The following is a 14,416-nucleotide window of genomic DNA, read 5'->3' on the forward strand; positions in this document are numbered from 1 at the left end:
TCTCTAACCTGCCTTCTTTTTTACTGCGAGGTTCAGTAGTATTCAACCCAGTTTCGTAATTGTAGTGTTCCATTTCTCGATTTTGGCAATAACTACAAAACCATATTTTGAAGACCGTTTGGTAATGTGCACTTTAAATATACCATCATAAGCAAATCGCTTTGGCGCACGAATTTCCGTGGAGTTTTGGTGGATTTGTGGCGAACACACCTAGCGGTCCCGAGCTCCAAATTCTGCATTAAATATATAACCTGCGCAATAAACGGAAAGTGATTTAGTGCAAGCAACACAAAACATCATGCCAGTATGTAAGGTTGAAAATGACCGTATTTTTAGCGCGCTGCTCATGAAGCAATGTTTTGCACTTTTTTACTAAATTAACAGTATAAACAAGACAAGCTTTTAATATTTCTTATAAAAATAAAAATAGTAACAAACAATGCATGGAAAAGTGTAGTTCGCAAGCAGCAGGTCTTCAAACTTGCAACTTTTTGAAAAGACAAAAACGACGTTTTCTAACTCTAGTGATATCCCTATTGAAAAAACCTATTTGCGGTTTTAATAGGTCCTGTATGAAATAATATGGGAGTATGCAGGAGCCGAAATGGGGCATAAAGGACCCATAAAGACGCATTCAGGACTAGTAGGAGGACGCGCAGGATATGCATATAGGTCCTGTTACTCCTTTTCAGACTCCTTTATCTCCTTTATATCACATGTGGGATATATATTAGGAGTTATCGGAGTTGTGAATAGGTCCTGTGTACCATGATACAGGAGTTGGATGGGCTCCTTAATCAGGATTTGTTTATGGAAGTTTGAAAAGGCAAAGTTTGATATACGCATGCGGTGTCCCCGCTAAATTCAATCAAGAATTAAAAACAAGAAAGCCTTTTTCAAATTTGAATGAAATGAACATGAAAGTTTGTTTTACATTTCGATTTCTGCATGCGCTGCTGTGAGCGCATGCGGTAATTACAATCAACAATCGCTGCACGTCTTCCGACCTTATGACGCACGTTCATATCTGTAACTGATGACGAGTCTGCAATACGGAAGTGCAGGGAATAAATTCGCCTTTCCACATGAACATAAGTATGTTCGAGTATAACTCAAAACACACGTCGCCGCCTACCGAACCATTCATTGATAGCTGCATATCAACAGCGATGCTTATTTAAGGTTTTGCATATTCAAAGGGAGCGAAGGGAAGTAAAATACCGCCGCCGCTGCTCCGCTGGCAGCATGGGAAGTTAAAAGGTCATGTATATGACAAGCGGATCCGTACGAGATATCTCTGTAGTAGAAAGAAAAATGCGCTCTAACACGGCGAAAAAATAGCCGGTACGTAACATATTCGCATATTCTTAGGTGTACGTGCAAAACACTGATACGTTTGAATGACAGATGATATTGCCTATGTGTATTGAGAGAAAAGAAAAAGGTTCAGCGTGTTTACAGGGCAATCGTCGAAGGACGACCGCACGTAAGAAAAAGATGCAAAGTGCGAAACAGAAAATCGCAATAGAAAATGACGAATATAAGCGTACAAGCCATCTGCCGCCGTTGTGTAGTGGTTAGCGTGCTGGGCTGGTATACGGTGTAATCCGTAAGATCATGGTTCGATTCCTGGTGCGGCAAGTTTTTTTTTTTTTCATTTTTTTTTTATTTACGTGATTTTTTTATTTACCTGAACGTCTTTTTAGCCTGCATCCTCATTTTCCCCACAACGAGGGGCGCTGACCACATTCGACAACGCACATAGCCTGCGACTCCTACTACTCCTTTTACTCCTACCACTCCCTCAACTCCCACAACTCCCATGTCCAATAACCCCATATGAATAGGTCCTATATACAGACTTTTTTCAATAGGGATACGATTTCTTTTCCGAGGAAACTACGCCGCATCTTGCAAAACTAATAGTCATTCCTTTGTGCCGAATCATTATCCCACCACATATAAAAATCTAATTAAAAACAAAAAATGGTCGTGGGACTTCGCTTATCGTTCTTATCCGAACACTTCCACATTTATTTTCATTTAGTCTTTTCAAATAGGCTAGTATGTAATGCAGTGAATACAAATATCATCGAATATATTAGTTTTTCACTCCTTATGCTATACCTAAAGCCCCCTATAATGTCACAACCGTAATTCGTTATTTGTAGCTGAAACGTCACAAAAGGAATTCGATTGCAAATTGTGAACCAGTTAAATAAAAGTATGAGATAACCTACGCATACTAAAGTAGAGTACAATTTAAAAAAAGAGCAGTTACTAATTATAGACAAATTAAAACTACAATATAGAGCGTGTGTATTACTCCGCTTAACAATAAACAAATTCGATTTGCAACCTTTTATTATATTTGACCAATTATTCGATATTTACATAAGAACGCTACTAATGAGGTCATCCACGCATCTAACGCCTTGCGGGTATGACCGAGTTCTATTCTAATGCGCACGTCACTGAAAAACAAAACAAAAATACACAAGGAAAAATTTGGTGTTTACAAAATTTTTACCAAGTATACCACAAAATTACACTAAGGTGCTCTGTCTATAGTCACATCACTTAGCAAGCGATGTGGGATAACTGACAAGAAATCAAACACTCACCATGATCTGCATTTCGCTTTCGTGCCCTTTAAATATTTAGGCAGGCATTTCGAGTGCTTATCCTCTTCTTTAATTCCCCTTGAAACCACAGAACACATGTCTTCTGGACACAGGTCACAAGTGATTCAACTCAATCGATCCATTTCTTCGTGAAAGCTACTCCAGATGCGCATCTAAAAGGAAAAGAAAGGGTTGTATGTTTAGAAGAAATCATTCACAAGCGATAAAAAAATGTGGGCAATGAAATGAAATGATCACACTAAGAGCGACAAGAAAGTGGTGGACAGATAGGAATTGAAGCAATGAAAGTTGTTAATGGAACAAAGCTAGTAGGAAGAGGTTCAGAATCTATATGAATAGGCAATAAAATTGAGGCCCACTATGAGGTGAATGCAGCAGTTACAGTGGGGCAGCGTTACCGTTTTTGTTAACTGCAGTGGTTGCTAAAATATCACGGCAATTGCTCGGCATCTCAGATATCCCCATTGACTATTCCCCATCCAAGGAACCGAGCAACTGGGGCATATTATTCGCAGCTGTTAATGGAAAGAGTGGCTGTCCTATAAATACATGCACATTTCACCCTTTTTGTACCGTGAATAAGTGACTAAACAGTAGGTGTTGCAAGTAGTCCAGCGTCCCTAGGAATAGGGAACGAAATTAGGTTTTGCTTGCAAGAAACAGACGTACAAAAAGGCGCTTATATGCCTGCAATAATAGGATGATGGCCTGCCTTTTCATCAACAGCTGTAAATAATTGGTCACTGCTAGTCAGTTGTTTGGATCTATGGTTGCCAATGCCAGAGCTTAAAACTCAGAGCAATAAGAGTAATATATATTGCAGTCACAGCCGCAAAGAATTTTGACACAACACTCCATTACTGTAACTATTCAACCACCTATTTATGCATATTGTTCACTAGAGAACCACTTACATCTGATCTCAGTTGCTGTTGTCTACTCCCAAATGATGTTTTGGTATTCACCTAGGACATTGAATAGTTTATAAAAAAATTTCATTTCTTCGTAGACTTCGCTTCGGGTTCAACAATTCTGCAATGGCAATGTCGTGCACTTCTTGTATACGGCACGTGAGGCACAAAGAGCTGTAAATGCCAAACGGGAGTACCTGAAGTCAAGTCTAAATTCGGCCAAAAGTGCGCGCCATGTCAGAGCGCTTCGCGAACGATATGTCTCGGACGGTATGGTCGCCCCACACCGGCCGTCAATGCGCATTGTTTACTTTGCAGTGACACGGGCGGCGCAGTACAAACACGGCGTGTGTTCCTTTTTGTTTGGTTTATTATTTTCTTCCTCCTCTGAACAGCGGCTGCCCAATAGTGAAATCGGCCCGGTACAGCACGTGAAGACGCGTGCTTGTGGGGGAATCAAGAAGAGGCTTGCTCGGAGGGAGGGGAAAGAATCTAGGGGTCGTTGAGAACATTTTAAAACGGGGCTCACTTGCCCTGATTCCGGTTTTCAATGCAATATAATTTTCTTACTAAATGGGAATTCATTATGACTAAATTAGAGCCTAATGATCAAGCGGTATCGCGCACATAATGTCCACCCCACTGTAAAATCGGCTTGCACAGATAGCACAGACAGTTCTCAAAACAGTGTATGTACATGTTAAAACAAAAAACCGCCCTGTATTTCACGGCTGCTCAATTTTCAGTGCAAATATTGTCCATATTGTGAGCCTTCCGTGGATGTTCTTTAATTTATTCATTCCATGATCTTCCTCTTCCATTTGTACATACCATCATCATCGTCCCGCGGCGCCGGCTCAGGCGCGCGCCTGGGCTTTGTCATCGGAGTAAAACGCCAGACACTGGACTCGGTTTCGTGGTTGCTGTCGGCTGTGTTAATAGCTATTATGATTTCCAGAACACTGTCGGACTGAGTAAAGGAGAATCAACAAAGCATGTCGAGCCTCACGATGAACTCCCTGAGGAAATGGTTCTACCGACCAAAGAAGGAAGATAATTCAGCACTAGCACAGTTCTATTGGGCTGATCAAGAGCTTAACCTTGTGGCCACTGAATTGGACAGCTTTGATGGTCAAAAGGATCCGGATAGATGCTCTGCCCTGATTAACCAGCTTCGTGTCTGTCAAGACAGGGTCTTGGGGATTTGCCATGATATTATGAATGAAGCCATCCCTGATGCTCGGGCAGACAGAGATTTCCGTGCCAAGTTTCCTGATGATGTGCTGCAAGAAAATATGTCTGGCCTTCTCTGGTTTGGAGCTGAGTGTCTGGCTGCGGGCTCAAACATCATGAACAGGGAAGTGGAAAGCTCGCAGATGCGGCCATTGGCAAGGGCGCTCACAAGGTCTTTGGACAATGTTCGTTGCCTTTTACGTGAACAGTGCCTTCGCAATCCACATGAGTATCCCGAGAAGCTGAAAGAAGCACTGAAGACATTTGATAGACTTTTTGCTGAATTTGAATTGAGCTATGTGAGTGCTATGGTACCTGTGAAGTCTGCCAAGGAGTACCACTTGCAGCAACAAGTTGTGGTGCTATTTTCTGAGACATTGCAAAGAGCAATCAAGGTAAAGCTTGTGACCCAGGAGATGGTGGATACTTATGACCCAGCACTCATGTTCACCATTCCAAGGCTAGCCATTGTTGCTGGGCTGCTTCTGTTTCCTGATGGTCCCTTGAATGTTGACAAGGATTCCTCAAGCCTTTCGGAGTTATTTCGGTCATTCTACAGTCTTCTATGCAAAATCCGTGAGTTGCTGTGGACTTTGTCAAGAGAAGAGCTTTGGCTCCTAGAAAAAACGTTGTGCCAACTAGAAGAACCTAAAGCATCTGTCACCTCTGAGCAGTGCTCATTTGGTGCAGACGATTATGCAGCACTGGACTCTGATGTTTACATCAACCTTTTTTACCGGAACTACAACAGCTGTAAACAGTTTATTGAAGACTTCTACAACCACAATTTTGCGGCACCCTCGGAGAGCGAGCCCATCTTGCAATTCCAAAAGCGCATCCGCAGCCTTGGTCTGGAGTCCAAGGAGCTCCCAGCTGTCAAGTGCTGTAGTCCATTGGCTCAGAAAGTTGTGGCAACCTCACAAAGTCCATCACAGAATGCCACTTTGTCTCCTCTGCACAATCAAGCAAGTGCAGGTGACAGTGATAGTGAGAGCTACGATTCGGACGACAGTGTGCTGTCGGAAAGCTGGTGGCCTCTGTTCGGTGACACCCTGCAGGCGGGGCCATCGGCAGGTGCATCTCTGGAGCAGCAACAACAGCCAAAACAGAGTCCCTGCTTGAGCAGGCCTTCCAAGGCACCCAGTGTGTCTGATCGAATGCCAGTAGTGCCACAAATTCGACGGCTGCGGAATGAGGAACACTCCCTGCCGTCCCCATGCTCAAGTTGCAAAAGCCTGTCAAGCCTTTCCAGTGCCGAATGGGAATGCATGAGTTACCAAAGCACAGACACCAGTTCCTACAACTCTGATTGCCATGATGATGAAGAAATAGCACTGGCTATACAAGCTGTGGAGATTGCATTTCGCAACGAGGCTCGTTCTCGGTTCAAGAGCAGCGATGACCTTATTCACAGGCACACCACCACCACAACAGTATTCTACCACAGCAGTACAGCGGACTACCGGTTATTCTCCATTTTTCCTCGTTTATGGCCGTCCTCCCACTACAATTCTCGACGCTTCCTTCTTCTCTACGCCCGACTACTCCACATCAGTACCTACCCATTTTTTATCTCGTGTGGCCCGATGCCATCATCTTGCCCGCCTCAACACGGCAGCGTGCCAGGAAGACCGCAAGACTCGCTATGATTCTACACATCGAGTGGTCTCTTTCCGTCCTGGCGACGAAGTACTGCTTTATACACCGTTGCGCACCCCTGGCCTTAGTGACAAATTCCACCACCGCTACATAGGTCCCTATGAGGTCATAAGCCAAACTTCCCCAGTGAATTACAAAGTGACGCCTGTTGATACCCCAGCTGATCGACGCCACCGTGGAACTGAAATTGTTCATGTGTCTCGCTTGAAACCGTTTGTGCACCGCGATGCATCGCTTAGTTAGGAGCGGCCAGGCTGGCCGCTTCCGACCCCCCGGGCAGATTGTGTGAGCCTTCCGTGGATGTTCTTTAATTTATTCATTCCATGATCTTCCTCTTCCATTTGTACATACCATCATCATCGTCCCGCGGCGCCGGCTCAGGCGCGCGCCTGGGCTTTGTCATCGGAGTAAAACGCCAGACACGGCATCCCTTGCTTTGCCGTCTCGACCTTGCCGTCTCGGCCTGGCCTTCTTCCACAATATTGCAGCCAGCAAAATAAGTCCACGCACTCCCTTGTATGTCACCCTGACGAAAATTCGACTAGTCCTTGAAAGTCCTGCTATGCGCAGAGTTTTCCAGCATGATACAAAAACGGAACATTTGGTATTGGTAGGAGATTATACAGAGCCCCGTATAGCCAAATTATCACGATGCTGCAAGAATATATACTCACGGTCTAAGATGACGGCGTTCACTGAGTCCGATAATGGCGATGGTTTCCCGCCGCTGCTGTACTCCGTACGTCAGCGACATTTCACAGCTCTGCTATTCACAAAATAAGTGGCAAGCACAAACTGGAGTACATCTAACATGTAGAGGCGCAAAAGAACTAAACTATGCACGAAGCAATGTAAAAGAAAATTAACGAAGGGAGAAATTAAAGAATTAAAGGCATACGAAGCGGTCACAGGTTTTGTAGCGTCTCTACAAGCTGGGAAGGGAATGGAGGAGGCAGCGCCGCCGTGCAGCAGCAGCCACAAGCGCTTGGTCTAAAAAAATAAGCAGCCTCCCCATCCACTCTGCAACGTTTTTCTTTTTTTTCTTTTCCTCCGACTGGGCCTCACGGACGACACATCTCTTCTTTCTGCTTTTACCCCTCGGATCTTGAGGCGATGGCGCCTGAGAGCTACAAAGGGGCAGGATAGAGGGAGGGAGCAAGCGAACCCCGGTACAATAGTGAAGCCCTGAATTGCGACGGCTATCTCCTGGGCGCGCTGCGCGGTTACAAGCAAAGCCACCAAGAGGTGGCTTTGGTACGATCCCATCCTGACTATCTCTCCCTTCCCCACTCTCTTGCAAAGCACTAGTGTGGCCGGCCGCTCTACTAACGAAAGGCATGTACACATCTGCCAGTAATATGGAACTCCTGCAGTAGCTTGAAAGGATAATGTTTCCCATTTTGTCATGACCAGAACATTTCGCTCTCTCCCCAATCCCGTTAGTTTCTGGTAACGCAACAAACTTGTCTGGCGTTGACAAGCCCGCTGATATTTTTTTCCTCTTTCGATTCCCACTCATAGGAACCGCTCCTTCTGAATAGTATTTCTGTATTTCTTTTCCACCATGAAGCGTGGTTGGAATGATAAATAAGTTTATTGTTCAGCCATGACGATGTACGTGTTAAGCGCCATATATACGGGCCGAGAGTTTGGTGGCATGTGCGAGTAACTGCCATTTTGTTTTTGTTTTTCGTTTCTTCTTGTTTTTTGTTTTTTTTTTCTTGAGGAGAGGGGGCCCTTGATAATGATAAGAAACTATAATGGCAACCTAGAGAGTCTCCCTGCGTTATTTAGCACGTTTTGCACGTCATATGTGTAGAAAGCACGCACAGCGCATTTGGTCGTTGCCCAAACAGACGACGCGGAGCGAAGTGCCTTATGGGTACAGCAAAAGCGTTCGAGAAAAAAAAACACCATTCGTGTGAGCACGGTTGTTCGTTCGATCAACTTCCCTTGAGGCGACGTCGTCCTTCTCGGAAATGAAAAGGTTGCCTTCTGAATGTCGCATAATCATGCTATGATCGGTTTATCGGTTTCGTTTGTTGAACGTTCACTGACAACTGAATTTGTGCTAGAGTTTAAGTACTCCAGCTGCTTTTACATCGTTTCAGTTCGGTCATTCCGTCTCAAACATCCCAGGTGTACGGACTATTTCAGCACGGCACTATCTCAGACTTTCCATATAAAAAAGCGTTCCTGGTAATTGGTATAAATATTCGTATTCTGTCGAATATTTCTCGAGGAAGAAAATGCATCTTAAGGCGGGTGTTGAAAATATAAGGCTTGGTGCGAATGCAATGATCACAATTGTTTAACACTTAAATTGATCACATTACTGGATATACGTATTTTCCTACATATTCCCATGTTCCTTCACGCTTCAGCTTAATGCAGAAATGAAAACTTTTGTCACTATCTCAAAAAATGGCGTTATTTCTCGGATTGATTTCAGAAGCAGTGGTCTTATTGTGGCTTATTAAATTGTGTTCAATAATTATCACGATGCTGTCTTCGAAGAAAACCAAAATCGCTCTCGTGATCTGCATTTTTGTTTGCAGAACAAGATACAAAATTCGCGACAACCAGCTATTTCCATAAACATTGGTTGCAGGATGCACGCACTGGTTTACCACCTAAAAATATTACTCTGCTCATAGTCCAATATACCTCCTTCTAACTAGATATACTTTGTTGGAAATACTTTGTTTTAAGCTGGAAAATAAACTTTTTTGTGCAGCAATGCGGCGCAGCGTACAAGTCACCTCGGGCACTTCACAATTCTGAGTGCGTTGATGCATGGTGCTATTGGATTGACCGACGCTATAATCTGAACAAAATGGTATTTGGTGCCACATAGCAGTGACAAGACACAAGTCTCGTTTTGGTCATTGCCGTCTATGCGTTGGGGTATTGGCCACAGAACAAAACTGTGGTGAAACTTGACAAATCGTATAATTGGCTACACGAAGAAAACTGTACAGAAAATGGTAGGGACGACCGATTCCCTCGGCATCTCGCAAGCCACTGTCACTGCCGCCGCTTGGCCTCCCACCCCCCCCTCCCCCATCTCTCCAGGTCTTCCTTTATCTAATTTTTTTACTGCCTTCGTGCTCGAAGGCGTACGGCCTGCGTGGGGTCTTCGAAGTTCGTATAATCGCGGCGGACATATGGTTCCATTCAAAAACGACGGCGGAAGCAGGTTCCATTGTTCTCGTCGCCTCGTCAGCGCCGGTTCGCGGCACTCTTGCCGGTTTGAATGTCTAAGTTCAGCCGCCAGCGCGTCCATACACACGCACGGGCACACGTGGTTAAACATACAATCACAAGCAGCCGCTCAGATGGCGTTCAGGGCGGCGAAACTGCGCGGGAAAACATACGCACGTCTCGGAGTACTCGTTTCGGCTCTAGAGTTTTTCTTTTTGCCCTCTACACAAGTTAGCCGCGGTTTAGCTCCTTATAAAACGTTCAAATCATGTGAAAGCACTGTGTATTGCCATGGTTTGGCAGAGTTAAAAGAAGTTGACTTTTATTTGCACTGCATGGTTTCTTTAGTAAATTGACCGCATCTTATTTTATGGGGTTCGTGGTTTCTTTAATAAAATAACTATATATTGTGCAGTTTTCTTTTAAACTAACGATCTGAATTGATTGCGTTCACAAAAGATGCAAGTCCAAAGCTGCGCAGCGATTTATTAAGTTATTTACATTACTCATTTTTCTTCGTGATACATTTTGCAACCTACATTATGCCCATCAACGTATCCTTGTGTCTCAAGCACTGTGACAATTTTCTCATGTTGTCTACAAAAGAGAGTTTGTATAACGTAATACTAAAGTCACGGCTAATTATTCTGAATGATGGGATATCACGCAATTCTTGTGACCTCTTATACCAACTTAGTTATCCCGAATGAGATAGACGTTAAGTTCATACAGGGCATATGATATCAACCCCAGTTGTATGAGGGCTGAATGAGACGGATGACATACGATGTTTTATGACTGACGATATCAGACAAGTTATATGATCTCAAACAGAAATCATTCTACCTTTGCATGAGATCATACTGAAATATCATCTTTATCGTACATATATCGTTCAGATCGCATACACCAATCGACTATCACACATTTCTCGCACATTTCTAGTACGGTTTTTTTCAATAGGGTAATTATTCATATCTGCCGCGTTTTTTGTAATGTAAGGGCTCATTATCTTGAAGAGCATTCCACATTTTGAAATTCGTTTTAAAAACCATTTTAAATAACCTTTTTGGGGAAAAATATAAACATAGGGAGGTATAAAAAGTCGATCATATGAAAAACAGAAATCTTCAATGTGAGCGAATATAGTATTATTTGGCGGCACTAATACTTACAATATATTTTGTGAAATCACTGAGTATATAGCTTCTGCTTCCAGAATATTGGAGCAGATTCAAGTTCACATAGCCGGCCCTCCGCGGCACGCTTGAAGGCAGAAAGGCGTCCTGACAAAGTAGCTATTGCGCCGATTGTAAATTTTCTAAACCAGAAAGATGAAATATACGCCGTGTATACCTTTGTTATCTATTAGTGGCCAGCGCAAGTAATCATAACAAGGAAGGTGTATAGAGTGGAATGTCTATAGTGCGGAAGCGAAAACCTAGGTGACCTTTTCTCAAGAGATATTGCAGATAACTTCGCTATCTTTTTTTTTTTGCAATCACTGCAAACATTACTTATTGATAGATTTTAAACGCAAATAATTCCGCGATTCGCTTCATCGTGAATCTTCAAGTTTTTGTTTTTCCAAAATATCATTCTTGATTCCTGTTTTTTCTTCTGATGCCACAGAGCGCAATTCACGTTCTCCTTTACAAGCCTGAACATATTATACTGCTTTTTTTACAGAGAGCAAGTATATTAGCACACTTAGTTCCGCCTTTCTGACTGTGAAGTTCGCACTTATTGATCTGCTTATATTTGCAGTAAGCAATGCCTCTATAGAGCTTATACTTGCTGATAAGAGTGCAGCATTTCCGGCATTCATGCCACTAAACAGACGCTTTCAGATAACCTCTCAGAATGTTTTTTTAATGAAATGCTTTACTGCTCCACTACACGAGTTTCGCTGAATCATTCGATTTGACCTTCAGCGAATTTCAGGCGCTCCGGAGCTCCTCCGAGTCGACCATGTAGATAGCCGGATCACTCCTTCTGTTGGTTACGTCGCAGCTGGAGAAGCCGCACGTAGGCTTTCATGCTGTAAGCCCATGAGACTCGCGGTGCGCTTGATCGATGCTTAATGGGTACCGCACCAATCACCTAGGCAGTGTGTTCTTCGCCATGGATCCGATCGAAACAGGATTATGTCGAAACGGTGCGTAGAGAACTTGTAATGTCTTCAGAAAGTGATATGGTTTTATGATATAATAGGATAACTAGCTTTAAAAGTGTAGCCGTTGCGCAGAGATTCACCTTTATTGAATTTCAAGAGGTACCGTGCGATAAAACACACCTAACACACACAGTTTTCAACCTTGCTTTTAATTTGAGTACTGTATTGTTGCGATATAGAAAATTGTATTGTAGAAAATTGTAGAAAGGTTTCAATTTATACATTTACCTGCTAGAGCGAAGGATTTGAGATTCCAAATATATTTCTTACACTTATAAAGTGCGCATTATTCTAATGACTGCATTCTTACTTTGCGGTGACAAAGCTGCAGGCAACAAAGGTAGGAGATTGCGTGACAGTGAACTACCTGTTTGCTCCAGTGGCTGACGCTTGCAAAACAACAAAGCAATACTACTGTAAACAGCAGCAAGCTTACCCTGCGGTCGCCAAAGAGCCAACGGCCACTGCGTTTGCTAGTGCTTACTTTAAAGTCGACAATTAAATGTCTAAAATATGTCAAAGCAACCAAGAAGCCTGCGACAATGTCGAAACAGTGGTAGTTGCCTTTAATCATTGCTGGCTGTCGTTGGCGTTTCGTGAACTACAAATACAACTATAAATTCGCATATCGGTGATCCTCCTCCTGATCAAAGAGAGCAAGGTGGTTATTAACGCTACCAGAAAAATATAGGGCTATATGTTAGAAACATATAAAATACCAATTTTTAGAGCTTTAGTGTCCCTAAAAAGCACAGCCTAAAGGTTTCCATAAGAGGCAGAGAGGATAAACATATCAATGCAATGCACTAGATAGCACATGTCCTTTAATGCGTAATTGCGCTTAAGGCTCTACAGCCGTCCTACAGTGATCATGATGTACAATCTCGAGGGACCCTCTTGTTGAGTATCCTGAAAGGGAAAGTGATATTTATTCGTCTGAAGTATAGGTGTTAAACCTTTTCCGCTTTCCGTAAATACAATTAAAGCCCGAACGCAGAATCGGCCGTGAGGCTTGCAGCCCGCATCACATCGTCGCGCGGTGTACCGTCGGCCGTGAGCTCTTTGCTGCTCATTATGGCGCAACGGAATAAGTCGTTGTGCTCACTCTCCATGCTGAAGATATCCACTGACGTCAGAGATCTTTACGCGTTATAAGTAATACACGATCATGGCGATCATTGTCGTGAGCACTTCCGTTTACCAAATAGCATTAGAGTTCACCTCGCTTGTCTTTGGGGCGGCAGAGATATAGACTTCTATAAAGTAGAACAGGTTGGCGTGTCATTCGTTTTTGTTTTCGGCATCGATGTAAACGGGAAGGATGTCCTCGATACTTTTGATCAAAGATTTTTAAGTGCGGTGTTCTGTGCGTGCTAGTCAGTTTTCTCCCTGCCGAGTGCCTTGATGTAGCTCAAAATGGTTTGCTTGATCTTCAGCGTAAATGCTGTCCCCTTCTGGTGTAAAACACCCAGGGGCACTATCGTGCAACAGGTGATATTCAAGAAAACATTGTCGACTTCTGCTGCACACCAACATGCACGGCTATCTTTTCGGCGTAGGGAGACGTATACTGGGCAGTGTCGTGCCTGTGCGTTGGTTTGAGTTCGAAGCTACTAGGAGCAGATCTTTCCACGTGCTGGCTAAGTATCGATAAATATACTGTTCCCAACCAGCTCTGTTTATTTCTGGAGCAGATTTAACAAGTTCAATGGTAAAAAGTGCATCGCCCATTTAGTCATGGAGAAAGGGAGAGAGTATAGATGACATGCTAAACAGTAACGCAGAATTACGGTTGCGTGCAACGGTCCGTCATAGCAGTCAGAGCTTGTCTTTCGGCGAACTACAACCAAAACATCTATTTAGGAGGTCGCTTTAAACACGGCAGTCGTGCCAAATGTTTGAAAAGCAGCACATACGCGCTTTTATAGGGCCAACGAAAGCCAGTGTTAGCTGTGTGCGAACGCATACGCAATTCTTGGCGTTCCCTATTTTCCTGCTCCGCAGCCAGAATTTCCGGCGGGTTTTTGTCTGTAAGTATCGTGGGCTAACGCGCGGTCCTTTCCTGTATCTGCCGCACTGAAATCTTTGTTCAAAACGGGGTAGTCGTCCGCACAACAACAGCTCCTCACGGACTAAAACTCTCTTCGCGGAAATATAGGGCTGGCCACAGTTCCTGCAGAGGCGATGCCATATTGTATTTGTGGTTGGGCCCAGGTGTCCTAGTCTTGCACTGCAGTGTTCAATTCATGGTTATTTGCTTGCCACTACATAGTGACCATGATACTACAGGATAGGCTGTCGTTTACTGACTATACTGGCTTCACTGATTTACTGATTACTCAATATTCACTTCATATTCTTGTATCTCCCATTCATATTTGACTTTTATATCCACTGACCTCTTTCCCCCGTGCAGGGTATCAAACCTGTTTCTTCACCACTCCAGAACAAACTGTTCTTGGACCCACTCCCTTTGCAAGCGCAGGAAAAGAAGAAAGGATGCATGTGCACATTGAAACAGGTAGCATGCTCCATTGGTTGCCTTTATTTTCGTTTCAAACAAACGCGATAAACAGGGCCCTCGAAAC

The 14,416-nt window shown here is 43.6% G+C and overlaps 1 protein-coding gene across 1 annotated transcript; it reads left to right on the forward strand.

Annotated features, from left to right (window-relative positions):
• The first annotated feature begins 4,464 nt into the window (after positions 1 to 4,464).
• LOC146170689 (lateral signaling target protein 2 homolog) lies at positions 4,465 to 9,232 on the forward strand. The gene is made up of 2 exons (XM_084586847.1): positions 4,465 to 6,238; positions 9,186 to 9,232. The coding sequence occupies exons 1-2, from the start codon at positions 4,552 to 4,554 to the stop codon at positions 9,230 to 9,232; spliced, it is 1,734 nt and encodes a 577-aa protein (XP_084442973.1). The 5' UTR covers positions 4,465 to 4,551.
• Positions 9,233 to 14,416: the final 5,184 nt, after the last annotated feature.

This window comes from Amblyomma maculatum, unplaced genomic scaffold (assembly GCF_055883805.1).
Source record: "Amblyomma maculatum isolate TAMU_Amacu unplaced genomic scaffold, ASM5588380v1 scaffold_70, whole genome shotgun sequence".
Taxonomy (NCBI): domain Eukaryota; kingdom Metazoa; phylum Arthropoda; class Arachnida; order Ixodida; family Ixodidae; genus Amblyomma; species Amblyomma maculatum.

Bases quoted from the DNA above. Each gene is read 5' to 3' on its own strand.
- LOC146170689 (XM_084586847.1), top strand. From the start codon at position 4,552: ATGTCGAGCCTCACGATGAACTCCCTGAGGAAATGGTTCTACCGACCA. The intron at 6,239-9,185 runs GTACAGCGGACT...TTTTTTGTGCAG, and splicing joins AACAGTATTCTACCACAGCA to CAATGCGGCGCAGCGTACAA.